This window comes from Calidris pugnax, unplaced genomic scaffold (genome assembly GCF_001431845.1).
Source record: "Calidris pugnax isolate Ruff unplaced genomic scaffold, ASM143184v1 scaffold24, whole genome shotgun sequence".
In the NCBI taxonomy this organism is placed as follows: domain Eukaryota; kingdom Metazoa; phylum Chordata; class Aves; order Charadriiformes; family Scolopacidae; genus Calidris; species Calidris pugnax.
The window spans coordinates 15,665,452-15,691,253 of record NW_015090922.1 but is presented as its reverse complement, the minus strand read 5'-3'; the positions used below and the strand labels follow the sequence as shown (position 1 = coordinate 15,691,253).

Below are 25,802 nucleotides of genomic sequence, written 5' to 3'. Positions count from 1 at the left end.
AACATAAAGCATTCAGCGCGAGGCAGAGTGATGCTTTTTGCACCATCAGGCAGGAAAAATACTGCAGCATAGGCAACTATCATACTTTGTTTCATATACAGGGAAGTACATGAACCCTGTAACTGTGTGACTCTTTTTCCTATTATATCATCTTAATACTACTTATCACTATGCAACATTCCTTTTGGAGGTAGGAAATTTGAGGCAATGTCTTTACTGTTATAAAGTGTTATGGCCAAATAAGAAAAAAGCTGATTTTCTTTGTAGCCTAGAAAGAGGTGACTACTGAAGGTGCCCCTTTCACCTATAGGAAGAAGTATTGCCATGTGTTTGTGAATTGCATGCTCCCTGGAAAACTGCACAGCATTGACTAGCTTTAGACAGACAATAACTTACCTCTTTCAGAGCAAGATGATGTGGCAAATGTGTCCCTGTGTCAATTGGCTGTTCACCCCCATGGTTAGTGTCAGAACGGTTCATGAAGAGAAGCTTCTGCAAACTAGAACAGTAGTGGAGCAGTGAGCTATCCTTCAGTCACTGCCAACTTGAGGTGCTGGCTGTAAGCAGGAAGCAAGGTGCTTAGATCTAACAGTTCCAACTGGAACGCCTGCTTGAGAGCCCAACCCGAGGTAGCATAAGCATGAATTTCAGAAATGACAATCAACTCCACATAAAGTAGAAAAGATACTGGTGAAGGTGATCAGCTTTTAAAAAAAAAAACCAAAAATTGCTTTGTTACTGTCTGGGCATATCTAGTTTACAAGATTTTGGGGACTTCCTCTGTAAGATGAGAGGATGGCAAAAAAAACCCCAAACCTAATATGACTTGAACTTTGTTACTGTTTTGATAAATACTCAAGGAAGTCCAGTAAATAATCAGATATTTCTTAATACCCTGTAAGGAAGATAAGGAAAAACTTAGAGCTGGAATTAAATTTTGAGAACTGAGTAATCCCCCAATAGTTGGTCCTTCACTTCTATTCAGGTAAGATTCTGCCACTTAACCAAGTCCCTAACTGTATTTTTTTTCTCCCTTTCCATGGTAGGTTATGTGTTCTGTATGTTACATCGCCTGCCTGAACAACATGACTGCACATTTGACCACATGGGACGTGGGCGTGAGGAAGCCATTATGAAAATGGTGAAACTGGATCGGAAAGTAGGGAGATCTTGCCAACGCATTGGCGAAGGATGTTCCTGAGTGCAAGACTGCAACCAAATGCTGTTCTCTTAGTTCACTAATGTTAGCCTTATTTAGGACAAAGTCAGCCAGACACCTTGTACTAGGCAAGTTTCAGACTACAGCCAATCAGTTTCCTTTCTTTAGCCAACCGTCCTGGTACTGTAGTTTAGGGGTTGATGGTGGTTGAAATTGATTTCTGGCTGGTTACTAAGGTGCCTGCTAGCCACCGTATAAAAATAAAACATGAAGAAATATTATTTTTGAGCATGGCTAGTGGATTTAAACAAAACAAGAAAAAAATCCAAAGGCTTCTGTTATTGCTGGAGTCACTCTAAAAGCCTTACGCTGGAAACATTCCAGCTGCAGAGTTAAAACAAATAGTTGTATAGAAGCTGGTGTAAAAGTTTGCTATGCACATGGCTTTCAGACAAACTGTTTAATGTGCAGCCTTTCACTTCTTCACTAGTGAATCCTGAGGAGGTGAAATACTACTAAGAGCAGCAACTGCAGCTGCCTAAGCCCAGAAGACCTGACTGGTCACTCGTGCCTTCATCGCGTGTGGCTTTTGAGTTAGGCAGTGTCACCAGCATCAGGGATTCTGTTGGGGTAGGAACATCTTTCTGGTTCTTCCCAGGAAGCCAAAAAGAAAGGGGGACAGAGATTCTTATGAAAAATTTTTATATCTATCTTACTATAAAGAACCTATCAGGGTTTTTTGTTTGGTTTATTTTTTTTTTCTTTCTTCTCAGTTAAATTATGATCTCACTTTAAAGCCAACTCCATCCCAGAGCACTAAACAGTGCATACTTTTTACATGGCATCCACAGAGATTCTACAAGTTGTGTGAATGGGTTCCACATACCTTGAGCAGTGCAGCCATTTCCACCGGCCGAAACCTGATTGGCTCTTGTTTGCCTTTTGCTAAGTGCAGGTATCTGATAATTGATCAAATAAGGCTAATTCACAGCACAGTAGCCATGGCTGGATTCTACAGACTGACTTTCTGTAGCTAGACTTATATATTGGGGGGAAAAAAAAAAAAGGACATTTTGTAACAAACGGAATTCAGTAACAGTATTGGGGAACAACCAGTAAAACACCCTTTATCAGATTGAGTTTGTGTTCCTCACTTCCAGAGTGTCAATGAGATAATCAAATGGGCTTTATCAGCCCTCTTTCTATGCAGCTGAATGCTCTCATGAAAATCTCTGCCCGCATCTATTGCAAAGCAAGTATAGCAAGTGAATGTGAAAAGCATTACATGAGTAGAGTATTTTGGATCTGTTTAAGACCTATGGTTGTATTACGGTATGTCACGTTGAGCTGAGCTGAACTGAATTGCACCGGTCTTATCAGTTTGGAAACAAAAAAGCAAATGTAATAATCAGCATGTCTTCTGCTGCACACAGGGTTTATGCAGGTAAAAAGGATTTGTACCAATGTGGCCCAGCTTAGTTCTCAGTGAATTTAGCTTCTCAGTCTATTAGTAAGGCATAAACAACCAGGTAAATTTGTAAGAAAACCTGAGGGAGGGAAAGATTTTGTCTCCTCTTCAAATACTGGGCAGATAGAAGACATCAGTGTCACTTGAAGAAGTGTCACACATCAGAAGACAAAGTGTCACTTGAAAAAACCCAGTGTTTTGGGAGTAAGCTTGTATGAGTCATCCTCCATTCTACTTGTTACAGGTAACTAACTCCTTATAAGCCAAATTATATTGTTACTTTGATAGCCAGCTAGGAGCATTTAGCAAGGACACAACTAATTTGAAAAGTCTCTCCACACACACATTCAGCATCTGACTGTATTAGCGTTAATTAACCATGAAGCAAATCAGAAGCGTCCCATCATTATAAAATGCAAGCTATCCAAAAGGCAAGCTGGTCTTTCTATTACTGTTGTTATTCAAGAATATGAAACCAGCAGCAAAATCTTCTGTAATGTGCTGCATTTTCAGGAAATGGTCCTGGTGAGAGGGACTGTCCCAGGATATTATTTACATTTGCTGTGAGGAGTTTAAAGGAACACGGATTTTGGCGGCTGCTGTGATACGCACTTTCTTTTCCTACAAAATCCTATCATAGTTTTTGATGGGCATTCTGATTGATACAGAAGACTTTTCTGCATTAATACTGAAGATGCTATTTTGTTCCTCCTTAATATTCTCTTTAATCTCGTTACAAGTGCACAGATGGTTTCAAGGTGGCTCTTGAGAGAACACTACTTAAAGTTCATGTGAATTATGGACAATGTTCACTTTAAACAAAAAAGTTGGGGAGGGGGTTGTTCCTTTGCAGTATCTGTTCTGTGAAGTTTGTTAAACGTAAAGAAAGCTTCAGTTCTTGTATCTTAAAGGAAGATCTTATTTAACCCTTTTGTGTTCTAGATTTACTTACACATGTAGCCTAGAGCTCAGTTTTAGTTTAACATTGTGAAAATATTAAAAGAATCTTGTAACTTTATTCTTTTTCCTCCTGCTAAAAAAAATTAAACCAATCAGATTAAAGTTTGAATTCCTTTCTGCCTATTCCCACAAGTCTTGCTATTTTGCACCATTTCTGCTGCAAGTTCATGTAAGAAATATGAATGGGGAAAATATCAGCATTAGGTCAGTAACTTCAAGCTGAATTTATAACAGGTGAAAGATGGACTATTTTCTGCCAGTTTGGAAGGGGGGGGGGATAATATTTCTGCTGGGTTTAAGTTTAGTGATTTATTTTGTAAGCAAATCTGGCAAAATCTACTGTAACCTGAGTATTGGTCAATTTAATTTTGAAGTTAGATATAGTAATCAAATGAACAAGTTGTTCATACTCTTAAGTCAGATGCATACTATGCACAATATCATCGGCATCTGGAAGGGGGGGGGGGGATAATATTTCTGCTGGGTTTAAGTTTAGTGATTTATTTTGTAAGCAAATCTGGCAAAATCTACTGTAACCTGAGTATTGGTCAATTTAATTTTGAAGTTAGATATAGTAATCAAATGAACAAGTTGTTCATACTCTTAAGTCAGATGCATACTATGCACAATATCATCGGCATCAAAGTTTTAAAATATCTTAAATGTTCTTTCATGCATTTTGACAACTTCTGCACCTAGAGTAGCTGGACTCCAAGTCATAATGGGCTGTATTCATAATGGATAAGTAGAAGAATAACTGTTGTTTCTTTATCATTTAGATGCTAGAAACATAAGACTAATTAAAAAAACAATGGACTGTATTAGAGGGAGAGAGAATATCAAAGTAATTTATTTAAATTGAAAATTGTTTGGAATTGGAATTGTGCCTGATTTACAGGACATGTACACCCTTTTTTTCCACAAATTCATATGATACTTTCAATTATAAAACTGTGTGTGATTCTTGAACAAGACGGCTGTATGATAGTAAAGGTAAGTTAAGTAAAACAGCTCTGCCTTTTCATTAAGTTTCAAACCTATAGGTGAGTACGGGCCAAGGCTTCAAGGAAAAATAAGAATCGCCCATGAAGGCTGCAGTGCCAGAGCCTGTCCTTAATTGCACTGGGTTCGGTTTTGAAGTAGTGTCTTGACTGAGAAGCAATGTAACTGTAAAACGAGGTACCCAAAAACCTGAATTACTCTTCGGTAGTGTGCAGGCAACACCCTGAAAAGAGTCCTGGTGCAATTATAGCAGTCCAAAAGTAATATTAACTGTAATTTTAACTGCTTTTATCTACTTCATGGAAGGTGATAAATACATTCGAAACTTTAACATTGCATGACTTTCTTGTTTTGGACAAACTGTAGTCCCCTGGCCTCTTCAACACAATGTCCTGTTTATATTTAACTTCGTACTCATTGTGCTGTTCAGTTCATTCTACAATCACAGCACTTCCTCCTGTGTCTGTGCTACAACTTATATAACACTCTAAGGGATAAAAGCACTTCTTCTAATCTTACAATGACTATTTCAGTATAAAGACTCAACAGGGGAAAAAACTGATACTAATGGTGTCATAAAAATACAGGTTTTAAAATAGGCTCGAAGAAATGCATCAGTGGAATAACTGACAGCACATATGCTTACAGTTGCTGTGTACACAGCTAAGTTTCCAGACAAATGAATTAATATTCTCTTTGTTGTACTGTAGTTACTGAAATTGTCAGTCATCAGTGGAACAGCAAAGAGAAGGCCTAAGCAAAGTAATCCCGTAATGTCACAATGAGATTCTAGCCAATTCACACTGGAAATAATTTTGTATGCTCCTGGGAACTTTTATACCTAGAAAACAAATGGAAACATTTAAGACAACACTACTGAAAAGGAACTGTATTTATTGGCACCAGATCTTCATTTCATCACTCAAATACCTGATTAGAATTCTGCACTCAGAACAAAAATAATAGAAGCAGTAGAAAGCTGTTGTTCAATCCAAAAGCTGCTATGGCAGGAGCTGCTGTACAAGAATACAGTTCCAGTGTAACCAGTTCATAATCTTATGCTTAGCTGAGACTATGTCTGTGCATACTTTGCCACACAAAGGACCACGCTGGAAAAACGGTGCATAAGATTAAACTGTTCAAAAGTATTCACAGTACACATTTTACATGGTGAACTTGTGCAATAGTGGGCTTTATCTCTCACCTTTAGCAGCTTTTCCTGGAGAACAAACTTTAACACTGCTGGGAAGGGACACTCTTAAATAACAGTTCTCAAAGACACCAGTGAGATGGACATATTTTTCCCTCTCTTCCTGGTCTTCATTCATTTTTCCTTTTTGTGGAGGCAGTCAGCATGTGCAGCTGGGAATCTGAAAGTAGTTCTGCTTGAATGGTGCTCTTTTTGGCTTTTTAAGACTCACCACAGGAAAAAAAGCATTAGCTTTTTTTTTTTTTGTCTTGCAAGCCCATGCCCATTAGTTCAAGCAGATTAAAATATGTATGTTGCTTTATAGAAGTGATAACCTCCTTCTGTATTTTACTACAGTGATAGGTTATTTATTCAATTAACTAAAACTTAATGCAGACATGATTTACTTGTTCTGGATGTTAGGTTTTTTTGAACTTCAGTTGTGTGATACTGTTCACACACACCTTCCCATGAACTCTGCGTGCCTCATCTTCAATCTAAAGTTGAGTCAGGAAAAAAGAAGGCCTGAAAGCAGGAGGCAGAGGATGCAAATTGACAAGTGCTTAGTGATCACAGCCACCTTCCTCTTCAAGTCAGCTCAGATCATAAAATGGTAAAGAGGCAAATAATTACTGGCCAAACAGCACCAACTTTCTTGACTTGCTACTACAGAAAACTGTTTTGCTTTATCTTTGTGAATATACCTGTGTAGAGTTTGTCTGAGTCAATTCTGCAACATATGTTATATGCAAAGAAATGAAACAGGACTGTCAGAAAACATTTTTGATGGATTATTTAGTAATAACTACATATTTTGCTACAGGACCTTCCTATTTCGCAGTATGCTGCAATTTTCTTTGGAAGAAAAACAAGCAGAACTTTGTAAGACTAACTGTAAACTATTTCAAATTCAATACATGCATCTGAAGCATTAGGAAGAGATTACTGAAATTATATATAGTTTTTAAAGATGATGACTGCATCCTCTAACAAAAGGGTTTTGTTCTTCAGATAGTAGCAAGTGTTAATGGCGATGGTTTAACCACAAGCAGAATGTTCCTTTCTGCTAGGTTTGTGCAAAGCTAATAACATGCAATAGGATGCTGTGAGTTAATAACTTGTAGCACGGTGCAGTGACTGTGTAAGTAATGAGAATAAAATTATAGAGACCTACTCTTGTCTGTTGGCTCTCCCTTCACAGAAAAGGACAGGAGATGGCACCCACTACTTCCTCATTTCTGAGTTGCAGGAGACACTTTCCTTCCCACTACCAAACATGCTCAGGGAGGATGGGAAACCACATTCTAACTAGAGTTCTAAACAACTCAGGGTTTGGGTTTTTTTTTTAAAAAAAAAGAAAAAAAATAAAGTTGACATCTCTGAAAGCAAAGCTTTGAAGTCATTCTCTGTATCAGAGGTGCAATACCAGAAGGAGCTCTCTTTAAAGTTCTCAGCAAACTTGAAAATGCTGGGAGGGGGGTTTCCTCCTCTTAAACTGTTCAGGGTCTCTTTGAGGCAAAGTTGCAATCCTTAACGCCATGCCTGTTTGCTTTTGGGGTTTTTTTTGTATCATCTTTTGAAAGGAAGGCCTGCATGATCAGCACTTCTGCATTGGGAAACTTAAATGAAAGGTTCAGCATGAACTCCTGAAATGCTCTGTCTCATCTCTCTACATTTCAAAGGAGCAAATAAATGTAGGAGTCTTAGAGGGGGGAGAAGAAATTCTGAGCCCTCTGCTTGAGAAATTCAGAGTTCATTCTTCTTTCCAGCAATATGTTGTGGGTTTTTTTATTATTATTATTGTTATTATTATTTTTCCCTTCTTCTACAGTGTTTAAAGTATACTACATTTGCTTGAGATTCCTGAAAGCTTTAACTAAACCAGTTTCTGGAGACACCTTTTAACACACCACCTTTAGCAGCAGCATGAGGAAGATGATGAGCTCCAAGAATAAGTTGAAATTTAAGTTAAACACTGTTGGCTAGCACAACTGTTCTTGACTACACCAGTTTTAAAAAGACGGCTAGCTAAAACAGTTCTAACTGATCCACCCATATCAGCTTTGCATCATTCTTGCTCCTTTGGATAGTCTGTCACATGCAGAGCAGCCAGAGGTGTTACCTTTACACTGTCGGCGTGCAGCCTTCCCCCTTAATTACCCTCCATGTTTATATAGATTAAAATACTCCTCATCAGGTAAGCAGCAGTTAGTTGCAAATTCTACAGCTATCTTCAAGTCACACCGCACACCCATTGTTTTCTCTTTCTGTTTTTTGACTGACTGGTCTCAGGTCTTGTCAAAAATAATAGTTCCAAATGGATCTTTCTGTACAAGGACACAAACATATGCACAAATCTCCTAGGACATCACACAACTGAAGCAGAATTACTCCCCTGGGCTAAAAACAGCTTTCACTTTCTGCACATCCACATACATATAATCAGTCCTTGTTCGGCTTATCTTCTGGGGAAGTGTAGCCTGTCCCAATACCTCAATTTACCTGTTCCATACTAGCTCTAGTTTAATCATTATCAACTCAGTTACTCCTGGGGAGATTCTGATTGGACACAAGGGAGATTCTTCACAATGAGAACAGTCAGCCATTGGGATAATTTCCCCGGGGAAGTGGTGGATTCTCCAACATTGGACAGTTTTAAGATTCAGCTGGACAGGGTGCTGGGCCATGTTGTCTAGACTGTGCTTTTGCCAAGAAAGGTTGGACGAGATGATCCTTGAGGTCCCTTCTAACCTGGTATTCTATGATTCTGTGAACTACCATAGACTTAGTGTAATGTACTATTATGCTCATTTGGAATTCTATTGAAAATACTCCCCCCTAACAGCTGAGAAGTTTAAATGAGTGCTAACAACAGGTTACATATATTATTCAATAGTGTGTTTCATGCTACCCCTAACCATAAATCAGAACCAGTTCCTGCTCTCAGTCTAGATAATAAAGGTAAAGCCAATTATGCCGCCTTAGCTGCATATATGTGAAGTTGCCCACTGGCTCAGCAACTGCACTGATGCTCTGTGCTGTTATCCCAAGCCCTGAAAGGTCTCAGGATTCACAGATCCTATCAGTCCCTGAGGGCAATCCAGTTGCATATTGTAGCTGTTTTTTCTAACCACGTTCATTGTGTGAAACAATAAAATTGTTTATAAAGAGATACAATGTATTAAACAAGACAGTGCTGATCTGTGATTGAATTGTGCTTTCCGGGGAGGCTTTCTTTTACCAGGCTTTGGCTGACAGCAGAAAGGTAAGGAAGGAAATTCAACAGCCTGTGGAACTTAAGTCACTTCACAGGAACTGAAACAAGCGTTAGGCCCTTTGCAACTTGCAGGCAAGTTGCAATCCAGCAAGGCAGAAAGATTAATGCAGTCTTTAGCCATTTGTTTCATGCCAGCCCTGATTTAGTCACTTAACATCACCATGGATCAGTTTTCCTTAGCCAACATTCAGCACATTTCTAGACTAAAGGCAAGGAGGATCAATTATCTTGAGAGCAGTCTGAAGTTAAAACGTATCAGATAGAGCTAAATATCTACCATAAGGATTTACACTGTTTCGTGAAAAATGTACTAAAATAGAACTCTTAATACTGAAATGTGTTTCAAGTACAACAATACATTTCTCATTTCTCAGAAAGCACCACGAGAGCTGAGACTGGAGCATTAACAGCAGAAAGAACAAAGGGCAATAGGCTTCCTGCACCATATAATTCTTCATGGTAAGACAGTCTGACCCTTGCTGTTCTTACAGCTTATGGATTTCTTCGTGTAATTTTCTGTTTGAGAGAGCTTAACTGTGAACTACAGTTTGTGGATACTGTATAATTCCTTTACTAGATAACTGCTACTCCAAAACATATGAGAAGAAGTCTTAGAATGGCTATTTTTTATCCTTTATTTTAGACCATATGGCTAAGGGGTCAATCCCCTAAATATAGAAAAAGAGAGACATCTCAAGTAGTAAATTCTTCCAAGGAACCTGTGTAATGTCTTCCTTCACAGAATTCATCAGCACATTAATTCAGAGCTGCCAGGTAAATAGTCTTCAGTTAAAAAAAAGAAAAAAACCACAACAATGATAAAGTGACTTGCTCACTTCAGCCAGAAGCACATTCTTCACGCTACGCTTCTATTGCATACAAATTATTCAGTCTTTTACCCATGACTACTGGGGGCCTATCTGTGCCAGCATAACCAGACAAAAGTACAAGCATTGCACACCAACTCTTACAGTCAGTGAAAGTGGCTGAGCTTCAAAGGTTTGCAACAGATAAAGGGTTTACATGATGCTGTTCTAACCAGTCTTTTTTATTACCTCTCCAGTGGTATGTAGGCCTCATGGAGAAACTGTGACAACTTTCGTATTGGTGAGGTGCTGAGCAATTAAGACTTAGTCACACACCAAGAAAAAAATAAATCATTATTTCTCAAGGATGTGGAACCTGGTCGTATCCCTTTTGTTGTGACATGCTTAGAACACTCACAGGATAGTCTCAAACACAGAGGTGTTATTTGATCAGAGATGACAGACTATGCAACCTTCACCTACAGACAGTTCACCAGTTTGTTCAAGTAATTTGGCAAGGATCAGGAAATAATACTGAGCTCTGAAGTATCCACTTATCCTGAATTTATTTGAATGTGGTTACCCATGACGTGATACAGAACTACAGTTCAAACCCACCCACATACAAGAATCAAGCTTTAGTTGTGTATTTGTCCATACTGACTATGCCAAAGCAGCAAAAGAAATGTCATCCCGGAGTTACTGGCACACGAGTTCCTCATTACTCCAAAGTGATAGGCAGTATCAAGAAGTTCAGAGTCACCAGGCCAGGCTGAGACCTATGCCGCAATGCTCCAGAGAGATAAAAGCTCAAAACCCTGCTACAGTGGAAAGCAGTCACTGTGAGATGTCCTGCACCATTTTTGGTAACAGGAGAAGAGGGTAGCAATGTGTAAGATACTGACAGTACAGTGTTTGTGTAGCACTGGAGTTAGTGAGGCATCTCCTGTATTAGTTTCATGCTCTGCCCCTACACCATTTGGCCACAATCTGCCTGTACTCTGCAGACCCTCTCCTCCAGGGGTAGGAAAGGGCTTAAGACCTCCTGGTATGGTATGTAGGCCTTATGGAGAAAACATAACAATTTCTTTTGTATTGGTAAGGTGCTGAGCAAACTAAGCCTTAGTTACACACCATATATACACACACACAAAAAAAATATTAAAAAACATTATTTCTCAAGGATATGGAACCTGGTCTCATTCAACACTTGCAAATGATCAAAAGCTCAAGAAGAGAAGGGAAAAGAGTAGAATTCCCTATACCACCTTGGACTGCTGAAGTCCATGATGAAACCTTCCCAAAATTCCCTCTCCCCATCCCCCAATTCTAGTTCCAGGTCCTGAACAGTTCGCAAGCAGAGATCAGTGATGGGACACACCTGCTCCACACCTGCCTTCTTCCTACATCCCACTAACTCTTGACCAAAGTTGCAGTGGTGACTTGGTACGTGATCATATTGGGAGGCTTGGTGGGGGTGAAGAGAGATGCAAGACTTGGGTGGAATTTCCTCTTGGCATGCAACAAAGGCAGTTGCTTGGCTGGTTTTTAGGATTAGCACTAACCAGCCTCTCTTGGTAGACAGACTGTGAGCAGAATCTAGCAGTTCATTAAGTGACCAAGCAGTGCTCGTTCCATCATCTCGGACACAGACCTTCCTCCAGAAGCCAGTTTAATTACTGACCCAACTTGCAGGTGCAGTGAGACCAACCTGTTCCTCAGGAACAGAAACAGTAGATGCCACAGCTTCATTCTCTGTTTGCTCAAGATGAGCCCTGCATCAGTGAGTGCACATGACATAACATATCTAACTCCATGCTGAACTAATGCTTCAGCTCAGTATTTGATTTTCACAAGAAATGAAAAGCGAATAGACATGGAAGATTACTGAAAGGACAGGTCGCTAACCAGGGTGACTGGGCTCTACACTACACTGAATTCTTCTTACAAGCCATTTCAGTTTCCTAAGGTTAGCTGGAGTACAGTTCTTCTCTTTCTCATACTAAGAGGGTGTTTGATTTTGCTTGCAATATTGCAAACAGGGCTGTTTCCTCTCAGAGGCGCTTGCCCTTTGGGAAAGGGATCAAAGCATGCAATCATATTTGTAAAGCACCGAAATACTGGCAAAAAAGTGTAACATACAGATTACTAAGAGGCTGTCTGTCAATATTAATTTCAGAATAGCTTAAAGAACCTTTTCTACCAGAAAAAAAGCTGCCTGTGCATAGGAGAAAGGGTCACAAACTTATTTATTTTGCTGAGTATAAATAATGCCAGTATGTAGCTCCTGAAGGAGAATGTGAACAAAGTAAACCCAGAAGCTGAAGGCCAGGGTTTAAAAGACTTTCATTTAAGTTTTAGCAGCCTTGAAAGCAGAAATTCTCCCCCATCTCATATGGCTACTTCTTCTATAGATCAGGTCTTTGGTAGCACTCCAATTACCCATTTATATTTATCTAATGATCAATGGACAAAATTTATTGAACTGCAGCATTTGGCAGCTGAAAAGTAAAGCTGTGAAGTAAGAGAGGTATCAAATAACTATGAAGACTTCTTGTATGTGGCTGAAATGAAACTTCTTCCCAGATAAACTAGCAGCTCCTTCACTTTGACCATTAAGATTCCTTCCCCTTCCACTGGTATTTAAAGAAAACCTCTCTGGGAATGCTGCATCATCAGAGAAATTGCACAAGACTTCTGTAAATTTCTGGGCAAGTAGTGAAAACTTAAAAAAAAAAAAAACCAAACCCAACAAACAAGTAAAACCCAACCCAAATACTAAATACCATCAGAATTAGTTTACTACCATCACTTTAGACAGCAAAGACTGCAGACAATGTCACTCTTAAAAAAGAAAGTTTTAGTCTGTTGCTGCTAACAACAATTCTGTAGACAGAAATTAAATGCATAGAATTATGCAACTGTGCTACAATGCTTCAGTATAAGTAATTCTACTTAAGTACTGTGGGAAATAAAGTGAGCAAAAGAAGAAACACTTCCTTATAGCAACAAGAGGATCTAATGCCAGGAGAGAAGCAGCCATCCTAAGGGCACAACAACCAACCGCGTAGGTGCAGTTGCACTGACCATCCTTCCACTCCAGGTGAAGCAAAAGCAGTTCTGTACTTCACTGGAACACTGCTCAGTGTGTATTGCTTGGCTTGCAAAGGCACTGATCGAGCAAGCTTGCAAACAAGGTCAACAATGTTAGGGGCTGTACTTGTCTACAATAAGTCTGATTGAATCCTTGCTGTCAATCTAAACCTGTGGGTCTTGGACAAGTCCAATGCTGCGATGTCCTGACTGCAAATTTGCTAGCTATACAGTGCTCAACGCCTCAGTATCAACACACTACCACCATGCAACAAGGACGACAGCAGCAGCAACACCAACCAGACTTCAGAAAAAAACTTGTATTATTTCATACATTTGGCAGAGTTGCCATTTTGGCAGCTAAACTGTGCCCAGCCTTGCCCCGCTGAGCCTCATTGCCCACTCTCTGATCTCAGTATGGCTGATGCTTTGGCATAAAAACCATTTCCTGTTGGAAACCGGGCAAGGTCTCCTCTGCTCTAAGATCACCAGCCCTCACTAGCCTACAGCTGCTGAGTTCTGTCATCATCTTTGCTTTTATAGCACCCTGGACAACCACGATGCTACACACAACACACCCATTTATTTAGCCAAATGACAATAGCTCTTCCTATTACATTGAGGCAGCCAAACTGACATTTTTATTGATCCAGGTAGCCTGCTCTATGTCCCCTCTTCATTATTTTCCATTTGTCCAATTAACATAAAAGGAGAGAAGCAAAATAGGCTGTGACAAGACCCTGAATCATGCTAGAGTATTCATGTGGAACTACTCCCTACCTTTTCTTTCAAATGAGCATATCAAAGTAGACCAAGAAGCTCCCAGTCTCTGAACTAGAATATGTTCCAGTTTATTAGGGTCTAAAATAAACCCTCTCTTCAAATAGATAGAAAACTGAGATGTGCTTGGTACGTTTCAAAGCAAATCCTCCCTTCCTCATCACTCTGTCCTTGTGGCAAGACAGAGGGACTCTGTCTCTTCTGCTAGAGTTTCTTTACCCGTGTCTCTGCTCTTCTTTCCCTCTAAAAGGTATTCCTAACAGAGAAAAATGGCTACTTTTTTCCCAGAGAAGGTGCAAGTACTTCCACAGTATTTCACCCATGTACAGCAGCTATAAGTTATACAGGCAGCTCTTTCTCACTATTACTCAACTAAACACACAGCACTTGAAACAAACTGAACAAACCAAGCAGTTATACCTTTATCTGTATAAGCCCTGCATACAGTACCATTTGCATCTACTAAAAAAGCCAACAAATGAAACCCAGTTGAGCTGTCCTAGCACAGCTCAACTGACATGCCTGAAATCTGCATTACTACAGTATACCCAATTATAATTAATTTCCTGCAGCCAAGGGTAACTAGAAAGTCATTTAGCATGAACAGAAGACCTGGGAACAATGAGCTACCAAAATTTAATTCACAGTGTTAAACCTTGATTTTTGTTGTCAGATTTAACACGCAACTTAAAAATAAGCCATAATAACTGCAAAGACAATATTCTTCTTCCCTTTACAAAGAAGAAACTAAAGACAAAGCAGCTGCCAATGAAGTCATATTGGTTTTTGTCACATAAATAACATCTTCCATAACCTCCATTTCTTGATGTCAACAAATGACAGTAATAGAGAAACTGAGATAACAGCAGGTCTCCATGAGCCCAGAGGTAGCATTGGGTCTCAAGTGATGGACAGTTGAGAACTGTGTGCCAGATGGCCTTAAAACCTGTGCAGTGCCTCTGCTCATTCTGACAGGCTTCTCTTTACGGTAGAATGTAAAATGGTGTGTATTTACTAAACTGTGTGGGAATCAGAGGGAGATGGTTTGTGTAACAACTCTATTTTTTTGTTTTGTTTTCAAATGAGACATGTGAACCTGTAATCCAAATGTTTTTAAAAAGCTCTCCCTTTTTACAGCTTCCTTTCCCAGCTGCCAGCATGTTTTATATCTATAAGCTTTGAGAATTTTCATGATTGTTTGATGTAATAGCTTCAACAGCAATTGTGGGGTTGTTCAATGTTTATAGATATACCCAATTAGTTAACATGAGGATGGCTTTGGTGCCTCATTTGTTCCATTTCTGTCTTCTCCGATACATTTCAACTGAGATCAGAATACCAGAGACACAGTCAAACTGCACAAGCCAATCAATGTCAGATGCTGAACCCAGCAGATGAAACTGTGAGAAATGCCTTTAGAATAGCAAAACCAGATAATTTGTTAATTAGAGTTACACAGCACCCCTCTATCTCTCTCATGTCCCCACCATCCAAACAGGGCATCTGAGATGGTAGCTAGGCTCTTTTCTCTCATTTGGAATCATTTCAGCGACTTTGTAAAGCAGGCACCCAGCAGGTAAAACAATTACCTAGAATGTTTTCCATTCAAAGGCAAGATAGGTTACAATGGTTAATACTGGGCCCCCACCTCTGTCTCAAGCAATTCTGTCATTCTAGATGCAGGTGAGAAATCTCTGTAACTAGTACATATTTCTCAGTGGTAGCTGAACTGTCCCACCTTGCATATGCCACTTTTCCTCCTTGTTCCAAGTGAATAGCAGCATCTTACCTTCAGCAGTATAAAGGAAGGATCAAGTCAATTAAAGGTGAGAAGAAAAAAAAGCAGTTCCTTTTGTGTATAAGAAGGGGACAACAAGTACTGCACAGATTAGGTGGCTCATTACATTCTTTTTCATCTTAGATTTTAAAAGGCAGCAAAATGCTAAAATACCATCAGAAGTATTTGTTACGAGTCTCTACAGTCACACCAAAGTCTAAATGCAACAAAGTATTAAAAATCCCACACAAAGCCTAGGTGCCCAACAATTCCAGATCAGAGAACTGAAATGCTTCACATGGCACTTAAAGTGCCAGAAGCATCAGAGATATGCCCTTTGGAGATGATACAAGGCATGAGTACATCTCGTTATCCTTTACACTAGAAAAATCCAAATGTTCACTCCACTACTAAAATTTTACTGCTAGTCCTCGCCTCACTTGCAAAGGGCCTGACCACAAAGAATTTGTTCTTACTGAAAGAAAACCTTGAATATGAAGAGCACTTCCCTTCTGCTGTGCTTCCTACATTGAAGTAAACAAAGCCCAACCCTTTCTATGCAGAAAAATCATCAAATGGATGTATTAAACACAGATTAACCACAATCCCTCTAAAAGCACTGGCAACACTACACCTTTGGTTTTTTTCATGCCAATCACGTTCAAATGAGATTGCTGTTTCCATACAGAATAGAACTGCAAGTGATTGAGTTACCATGGTGTACAGCAAATTACAGCTTGTCCGTTGAGCAACAGCAGCCAAGGCCAAGCATGCCCTTAACCCATTGCAAATGCAAAGTACAACCACTTCCACCTGGTTTAAGCTAAAATCTTATACTAAGTTACCATTTATCACCAGCACCTCAGTAACACATTCTCCTCCTCTTGTAAACATAGCCCTTCACATGCAGTACCTCAAACATTTGTTATCATATGAACATAGATTTCGGGAGGCAGCACTGAAGTTGTTTACATACAAATTTGAACAGGCCATGCACAATAAGACTCTCAGTACCTTGGGAAGTTTTCAACTGCAGCATAAACTAGATGCATTTTTTGTGTCATGCATGAATGATGGCACTTCCAGAAGGACAACATCCCCTGTTATCACACCAAAGTGCTGTCTGCCCTTGAATGAGAGGAATACCAGCTCCTCCATCAAAAAAAACCACTCCTTGCAACACAAGATTTTCCCTTAGCATTCTCCCACCTAAGAACTGACCAAGCTTGAACCTGCCTTACCTCAGAGTTAGCAGAATCGCAGGCTGCAGCAGCCTGCCAGTGTGCCAAGCAAAATACTACACTGACCTGTGCAGGTTGTCTTTTTTTCTAGCCTTAGCTGATTGCCTTTGAGCTGGATCCTCAGCTCTAGTGACAGCTTCAAAGAGACCAACAGCTGCAAAGTATTGCACTGATTACTACAACAGACTAGCATTAGAATGGCTGTGAAATCTCACTGCATCAGAATGAGACACAGATATTATAACCCAACATGGAGATCTGAACTGGAATGAACAAACAAGACACACAATAGGAATGCAGCATTCCCTCATGTTAAAGGGCAGTCTCCCACAGTGTCACCCCTCTTTTCCTTCATCTGTGCAAGTCCCAGCCAGATCCAAAAGCTTTCCGCAAGATCGCTAGTCAGGATGCGAGCAAAGCAACAGCCAGTGTTTCTAAGTCAACCTGATGTGTTACATTCAAAGCTCAGCCCGATGTTTTTATCACACCTATTATCCTTGGGTTGGAAAAACATCCCCCTAGACCACAAAGTCTCTGGGATCCTAGATTAAAGCCAGGATAACACAGCAGAACACAAGGCACACAGACTCCATAACAGAAATTTCTTATGCCATTTTATATGATGCACATGGAGAATCACAGACCAGGATTCACAAACCCCAGCTCTCTGACACAGTAGCCACCTAAGCCCCCTATTGATGATAAGGAAGAGCACCAAGAGCTAAATCTGCACAGAGGTTTCAGCAGATGTATGTTCTGCCCAACTCAGAGGCTACAGTCACTGAGATAGGCCTTAGCAGCAAGGTTCACCAGCAGTAATGGCGTGGAATGGCAAAGGGGCCCATGCTAACAAGCTGTAATCAGCTCTGCAGGAGTGCCATGGCCGCAACCACAGCTAGAGTTGTGGCACAAAGGAAGCCTAACATACTGTGGGAGTCCTGGGTAGTGTGGAGGATGGGAGAAGCAGCATGACACGCACCTAAGAAACACCTGGGATCCAACAGTCTGATTGGCAGAAGCACTGTGAGGGCCCTGATGGTTCTCCTTTGTTTTTAACACAGGTGCTTACAGCAGACAGACAGTTGCATGTTCAATGTTACAGGTTTCTGCGCATCTGTACACTTACATCAGGGATGACCTGAGCCTGTCTACACTGCTGAAAGGAGCTTAAACAGCAGAGGCAATCTACTCAAAAAGTAGACTGCTGTCTGGACTTGGACAATGAACCAAACTCTGCTTGAGCTTTACCAAGGAAAGCCTGGTGACCAGAAAACAAATGAAAAAAACAGAGGTGGTGTCATGGGATGAAACTAGAGGAGAGATCTAGTCCAACAGAAGCTGTACACAGGAGTCACAAACACTCTCCTCTTCCAAGTGTTTTCTGTACTCAACAGCTGGGAGGTGGAGGAAATGGAGGTGCAATTTCTGCCCTTTGTAAGAGTTAGGTATGAGCATGTGTATCTCAGAAGTGGGAGAACAGATTTCAGCGTAAATTGAATAGCTCTGCTGTAGAAGCTCCTCAGTCCCCGCATCTTGAGAGACCCAAAGTGGAAAGTATAACCCCAGTTAGCTCTGTAGTCTAACTCTGCAGTAGAGGAGCTGTAAAATGAGAGACTTTCCACTTCTTTACTTGCTAAACTGATAAATAACTCATGCAGAGCATGGATGGCTCAGATTCACCTTGTTCCCCCGTCTGTAGGGGTCAGAGACCTGTGGCAATTCTGTAACTGTCAATGTAGAGGGGTGCTCCAAGATAAGCATTCTCCCTACTATCCCAGGTGTTAAATGCCACTGGGCTAGGAGGAAATCCCAAAAGCAAGTTCTTCCTTCCCCCAAAAGCAGTGCCCCACTTACTAGACTAGACAAAGAATCCCAGGGTAAGCCCAAGTGACACGCCACAAGACTACACTGCAGAGCCTAAACCTGCCAGACATTGCTTCCTAAAACTGCTTCTGCAGTTGGTGAATCATCAGAAGAGCCCTCTTCATACCTGCTGCCGTTTGTTTGACCACAGGTGACCAGGATGTATACAATATTCTACATGTATAGAACAGTCTTTTTTGCACAGTCTTTTTTTCTGCTGAAAATTCCTCACTAAACACATCTGGAAACAGGAATGCAAAACTGCCATGATCACAGGATGATCAGCACATCATCGTAACACCCACTATCCACATTCCGGTCATTGACAACTCTGTTTCGGGCAAAGGGCTCCCAACTCTGTTTACCTCTTTTCCTCAGCCCACTCGTTCCATTTGCATTACTACCACACATAAACCAACAGTCTTTACTCCTTCAGTTACCTCCATTCTACTTTTTTTTTTTTCCTAATACCGAGACAAACTTAATCATTCATCAAGTCAAGTGTGCCTCAGACATACCCTTCCTGTTCTGCCCTTTAAGCATGGAAGCAGTCACACAGTAAAATCCAAAAAATCATTGAAAAAATTCTTCAGGTCTTACCTTCACTGCACTGCCTACCAGATACATGACAATGGCTGGACAGACAATGCTGTCCTAACACTGGTAACACCCCAAGCTGCAATTTTTTTCCCCTTTACTGTTATCCTATTTTCCTCTGGCCTCTTGTATCCCTCTCCTGTTCTTCTATAAGTGTTCAGAGGTCTCTGGGACGGGGCTTAACCTTCCATTATATACACATCAGAGTCTTGAATCTGATTGGAGCTCTTAGATGCAATGATACAAATTAATAATAATAGCTGCAGAATGATGGTAATACTCTCCAGTTGTGATGGGCACGCTGGAAAGATTACTTGATGTTTATAAAGCTCTTTGAGACTCTTGGATGAAAGTCAAGCCAGTGATGCACAGGATTTATTATTCTATTCAGCACTTCAGTATCCAAGGCTAGCATCTATTCTAGTTGAAAAAGATTTTTACTGTATTGTAAAATGGAAACAAAATGAAATATATACAGTGCATGGTGTTTTATATATAAGGCACAGGCAGCACAGAAACAGAATTTCATTATTGAAATGGATGTAGCTGAAGCTGTTACACACAGTAGGTAAAAGACCAGATTCAGTGATCTCTTATTCCATTTAATCAAAACTGTTAGTATATGGTTTTCCAAAGGCTAAAGAATTTTTTTTTTCTTTATCAGATATTTCATCAGTTTGTAATAAACCTTTGTAGTTGCTCATGATGTGAATCTCAAGCAGACTTGACCAGCAATGAAATGAAAATAAGGTGCATGTTATGTTTAATAAACAAAATCACAGTTCTTCTGTAATACTGTGTGCATTTAAGCACCATATCTTAACCATTCAGAGAGGCTGCAGTCCCTCTTCCTCATCACAAGTTTCTGCTCATTTCACAGCATCCCCCACTGCTCTAGTTAGACACGGTTCCCTAGTAAGTTTCCCCCTCCTCCAGTTCTGTGCTTGCTGAGCACAGAGGGTAGACGATGCTGTTTTAATGGTGCTAGTTATGCGATATGTGGTCTTGCTGTTTCTAGGAATAGACACGCTCAGACATCAATTAACATCTAATTGCAGGAATTAATCTTGTTCCTCTGCCTCAGACACCACAGAGATCAAACCAAGCCCATTTGCAGCTCTATTTTTAATTTAGTGGAATTACAGTTTTTCCATCCAGTAAAAAATAATTAAGTGACATGCTGTCCAGAGAATATACAGTTCAGGGATGAGGATGTTGATGAAGAAATGCAACAAGGAAGAAATCATAGCTGTTTGTGCCAAAGCAAAAGCATCTTTGTTACTGAGTCTTTCCTCTCTTCACGCTTTCTCAGCAGTATTTTCTTCGCACCTTCGTGCTTGAAGGATCCTCCCAGAGACGGTGAGGATTATGAGAGTGGTTTGGGAAGGAGACGAATTTACCACCCTAGCAAATAATCCCTAATCCCCAGGGTCAGCCTGTGCAGAGGGGCAACACAAGCATAGAAAGAAGATAAAACAAGGAAGCAGAGGGAAAGGATTTAAAGACAACAACAATGAAATCAAGCAAAATGTTTTTGCAGCACTCCCTTAAAGCAGTCACCCATCATCTTTATTGTCTGCTGAAGACAGAAACTGCAGGCCACAGACAGGGCTTTGTCCTGTATTTTGCAAGTCTTTGTACTGAATGAAGCCAAGCAGCTTTCAGCAGTCAGCTCCCAATATTAAAATACTGCCTCAGGTTCCCATGTACACAATCAAGGAAGAGTTGAGTTTGGCTGGTGAAGTTAGGGTGAAAACAGGCTGGATTATTCAGCAAGAGAAAACAGAATCCTATATGATAAGCATGAACCTGCAACAGATACCAATCAGAAAGCTATCTGAGCATGACCCTCTAAAAGAGCTGCATGAGATCACTCAGTCATGAGACCACACTCTGGGATTGGGTCACAACATCTTCTTATATTAAACCTAAAGCAGCTGAAGCTGAAGTGGCTCCTCCAGTTTCCAGAACTGGCAATGTTCTAGGCCAAATTCCAAGGACAACTGCAATGACGCATAGCTTCACTCATTTTTATTCCTTGTGTTGGTTCAATTATTCTCTTGGGTCCTCAGCATCAGTAGCTAGATCAGAGTTGATCACACCTAAGGCCATCAACCCTTTGCTTCCTTTTTTTGTCATCTGCCAAATACAGCATGCCTAGTAATAAATACCACTGAACCCCTCCTTTTACTTCCTCCTAGTAAAGGAGGATTGGAACATTCCCACTTCAATGCCTTCATAACAGCTCATACTCCCTCCAGAAATGCAGCTCAAGGAAAAGGTGTACTTGTGAAGCTTTCGGGAACTTTTACTGTAGGTCACTGCCTGTGTGAAGAGCCTATATAGAGTGGATGAACATCAGCCATCCCTGCACCCACAGATATTTCAGAATTTACCAAGAAATAAAAAAAAGTGATGGAGGAGCACCACCATTTCATCTGCTTTCATAGACTTTCAAATCCCACCTTCTTACTTCACAGAAAAAAAAAAAAAAAAGGGGTTCCCAGAGCTTTGATAACCAGTTCTATCTTTCCCACATCACAACATCGTATTCCTAAATGTGACAAGTGTTGGCGGAAATTTGCCATGTCACACCTGATTCAATAAACTTCTGGTTCCTATAGAAGGGAAGATGTTCAAAAATGAGACTCCACTTGGTGAGATCTTCCTAGGAACAGGTCCAATTTACACATCCTTATGCATGAGTGAAAGGCAGAGGTAGGCTATTTGTAGCAATTTGCAGTAAGAATTAAGACAAGAAAACCAAACCCATTTATTCAATGCACATCATCAGTCACTTAATTTACATTCCTACCAAGCAACAATAAACATCCTTCTGCTGCTTCCCATTCCCTTCCCCACAGACTTTCCATTAGGAGCTCAGCTGGAGGCAAGGAGGGAATGTGAGAGGAGGGAAACAGAGAGTCTAATTCCATAAACCAGTTCTTAGTTCTCAAAATACTGATACGTAATTCTGACAATACGTGTCAACCTTGACTTACAATCTCTGTGCTCCCTGCAGTCCTCACTCTGCTGACAGTAGAGCTCCAAACTATTAACATCACATCTCAAGAACAATTTGACTTGCTTGACATTTCTTCTACTACCTTACTCCTGGAGTTTTCCCCTATCCTTCCTAATTACATCCCCCTAAATCACTCCTCACCAATAATCCATACCTTTATGATCCAGTACTTTTCTGAAGCAAGATAAAGTAATGTCATCAGTGAGAGAGCTGAGAATCCATTCCATACTGTTTCATTTTATCCTATAGTACTCATACTTTCTTTAGGAGACTGACATTGCAATAAAATGAGAACATAAAGAAAAGTGAACCCTTCCCACCACAAAGGTCTTAATTCTCTGTCCAGGTGAAACTCCCACAAAACATATAAAGCAAGGACCATTGTAACAGGATGGTAATTACCTCATTTGCAAATTACACAGAATTTTCTGGTGAGAAAAAGCACTTGCTATCACCTTGAAAATATATCCTACAGTATGGAAGAAAAGAAAGAATACAGAATTTAAACTCTCAGATAAAGAAAGTAACCTTAGCGTAAACCCTAACCACAGAAAGAGTACTCAAAAAAGTAAACCATGCTCAAACAAAAACATTCTCACATTCAGAGATGTCATTTTTTTCTTTCTTCACACACCTCAAAGGCACAGTGACACCGTGATCCATAAGCAATCAGCTTACTTCTTCAGAGTAACAGATATATACCTGAGCTCAGTAGTAACAGTTAAAGCGGTACAAACATGAGAAAAAAATTCAAATTGCTAAACACAACAGAGGTTTGGGGAACATGCCACAGACACAGAGGTAATGGCAAAGCACACCAGCACTTTATGCAGTATTTGTAAATAAAAGTCAAGTTTTTACTGAGTATGAGAAAAGGTGTTGAGATGAAAGACTGCAGTATCCCATTTCTGACTTAAATTACAGACCAAACCAAAATATAACTTACATTCCTACCTCAGTTTCCCATTTGTATAATGCTGATACTAAGGCTCAGATAGCTTTTAAAAATATTGTACCATCTTTGTTTGACAAATGCAACACTAAGTTTATTCATGCTAGTCACTTATATCATTAGCTCTACTTGAAGACATCACAGCTTTATTAGACACCAAAACTGCTTCATAAATTTCAATTACCTAGAACAAATCATTACCATTATTTTATTAACTCTTGTGTAATTGCCTGTTGTGCATACAATTACAAAGTTAATGTATGTAAATCACACTTAAGAAGTTCTTTCAGTACCTTTTATCTGCATGTTTAGCACATGTATGTGCTTACATAATTTTTCTCATTAGCTTTAAAATCCCCATCCTGAAATTCTCACCATGCTTACGCATACTGGTGTGATTTACACATTTGAAAATGAGGTTTTTGTGATACTGCTGACTTCCAAAGTAGCCACTTGTGATGCTGAAATAAAAATTAAAGAAAAATCATCTTACCGTGTAGATGTACGGAGAAATATTTGTATTTACAGGAAATCTTGAAAAAGAAGATCACATGATTATTTCATTGATTTTTTTTTTTGTTTCAGAGATGAAAACAAAGTCAGCCACTTAGTTGGGTCTTAATTAACATACCAGGCTTCCAAACTACTACTTAACAGCTTCCACTCAGCTGTTGCCTATTGATGGCAATGGTCTGTTTTTACAGAACACCTGAGGACATATAACATGCACCTGAGAGAAAACAGCATTCAGTTTTGAGCATTACTCCAAGGCCTATTATTAATTGGTAAAATAACTATGCGTTCCTGAAGCAAGGATTGGAACTCTGGCCTCTCAGATGACTGAAGTACTTCACGTGGGAGCTAAATTTCCTTTTCCCATGTATTATTTTCTGAATAATACCACAGGTAACAAGTTACTCCATCTCTCTCCCAGTAAGCTGCAGGCTTGGAGTATTTCTGGCAATGGAGAGAGATATGACTTTGAAAGTCGTGAGGTTGCAAGGAAAACAATCTCTCACTTTCTGCATGGTTTCTCTGACAAGGTGTTATATACCAAGGTGATACCTCCATCTCTTTTCCTACAACGAAGATACATTATGGAAAAAATAAAAGCTCTCTTCTCTTTGTGGACATCTCTGCTCAGTCAAGAACTCCAAATGATATCCCAAGTGTTTCTGAATTAAACACTTGAACTCCACTGAGAGAAAGGATGGATGATAAGCCCTTCCACTCAGAATTTCCTACCAGTTAGCTCTGTCCTGTGTTCAAAACACTGTTCTGAAAGTCATTTTGATATACCTAGCTTTTCCTGTACCTCATTCAAGGAGTGCAATTTGATACAGGTTTCATATTCAACTCCAAGGTCAGGTGATTAAAAAGTAAAGCATTCTGGCTCTTAAAATGCCATACTCCCTTATGCTGAATTGTTTTCAGTATCTAGCCCTTAGAAACTGACATGCTGAATCTGTACTTATTTGCCTTCCTCAAAATTAACAAGCATCTGGAGGTAAACACAGTAAGATGTTTAAAAAAAAAGTTCGTTGTTTAAATAAAAATGGAGGAAAGAGGGTACAAAATTAAATTGATAGAACACAGAAAACTGTAGTATTGGAATATAAAATGAGATTTCTGGTAAGACTATAGCAGTTCTACTTATGGGAGGATAAGCTGGTCCAGTACAGACCCATACTCTTCCCCTGGAGCATGGCACCAAGAAGTGAATGCTACCTCAGGAGCCTTGATGCATGGCAGTCCCCAGGAATTAGATGCGAAATTATGAAACCATGCTTGGAAAAGCAAGGAAAACAACAGATAAAAATGAGTAAATCACGGGACATCTCTTGTAAATAAACATAACGGCGATGGAATTACTGTCAAATCAAATTATACAAATTACAGATGGTAAGCTGCAGCTCCAAAGCAGCCTGATTGATTACTCAGAATGAAAGGAGAAACAGTTGGAGGACACCGCCAGCATGTTAAGCAGCTCCTCACCCCGCAGCTGCGGCTCCGGCAGCACGGCCGGGCCCCGCAGAGAGCCGGGGACCAGCCTCCCCGGGGGCAGCTGCGTTCACAGCACGGCGTTGAAGGCCACACACGACACTTCGGGCTTCCACCTTCCTTTTAGGCCTTGTTTCTCCCCAGCGCGGTGCGGTCCTCGGGTGCGGGGGCAATGACCCAGCTGGGAAAGCACTGACAGGGACGGTGCATTAAGGGGCACAGGCCGTGGCAGTGACAGTGACCCGCTGCCGTGGTGGGGCCAAAGAAAGAAAGGAAGAAAGAAGGAAAAGAAGGAAAGTCATTTTTTTCACCAGCAGAGTGAAAACAAGGCAAAAAGGAGCCCCGGCAGCACCTACCCCCTGAGCGCGGCGGCCCCGCCTTACCTCAGCCCCCGGGCCGGCGGTCTCCGGCTCCCTCTGCTGGGGCTCCCCGACCTCCCCGTCCCTGCTCGGCACCCGCCACCAACGGACACAGCCCCAGCCGTTGGGGCGACCGTTAAACGGCTTGTGCAGCTGCCTCGCGCAGCGCCCGCGAGCCGGCGGTTGAGGGGAGGAGGGGGAGGCGCCGGGCGAGGCCTCGGGGACCCGGGGGAACCCCTCTGAGGGGCCGGCG

General features: G+C 40.6%; 1 protein-coding gene across 1 annotated transcript in view; it reads left to right on the top strand.

Annotated features, from left to right (window-relative positions):
- The window catches only part of ZFAND3 (zinc finger, AN1-type domain 3), a 109,333-nt gene extending 105,623 nt beyond the window's left edge, over positions 1–3,710 (top strand). The window contains exon 7 of the mRNA XM_014950931.1: positions 1,047–3,710. Coding sequence (XP_014806417.1) covers positions 1,047–1,201 — 155 coding nt within the window. The 3' untranslated portion in view covers positions 1,202–3,710. The remainder of the gene's footprint in view (positions 1–1,046) is intronic.
- Positions 3,711–25,802: the final 22,092 nt, after the last annotated feature.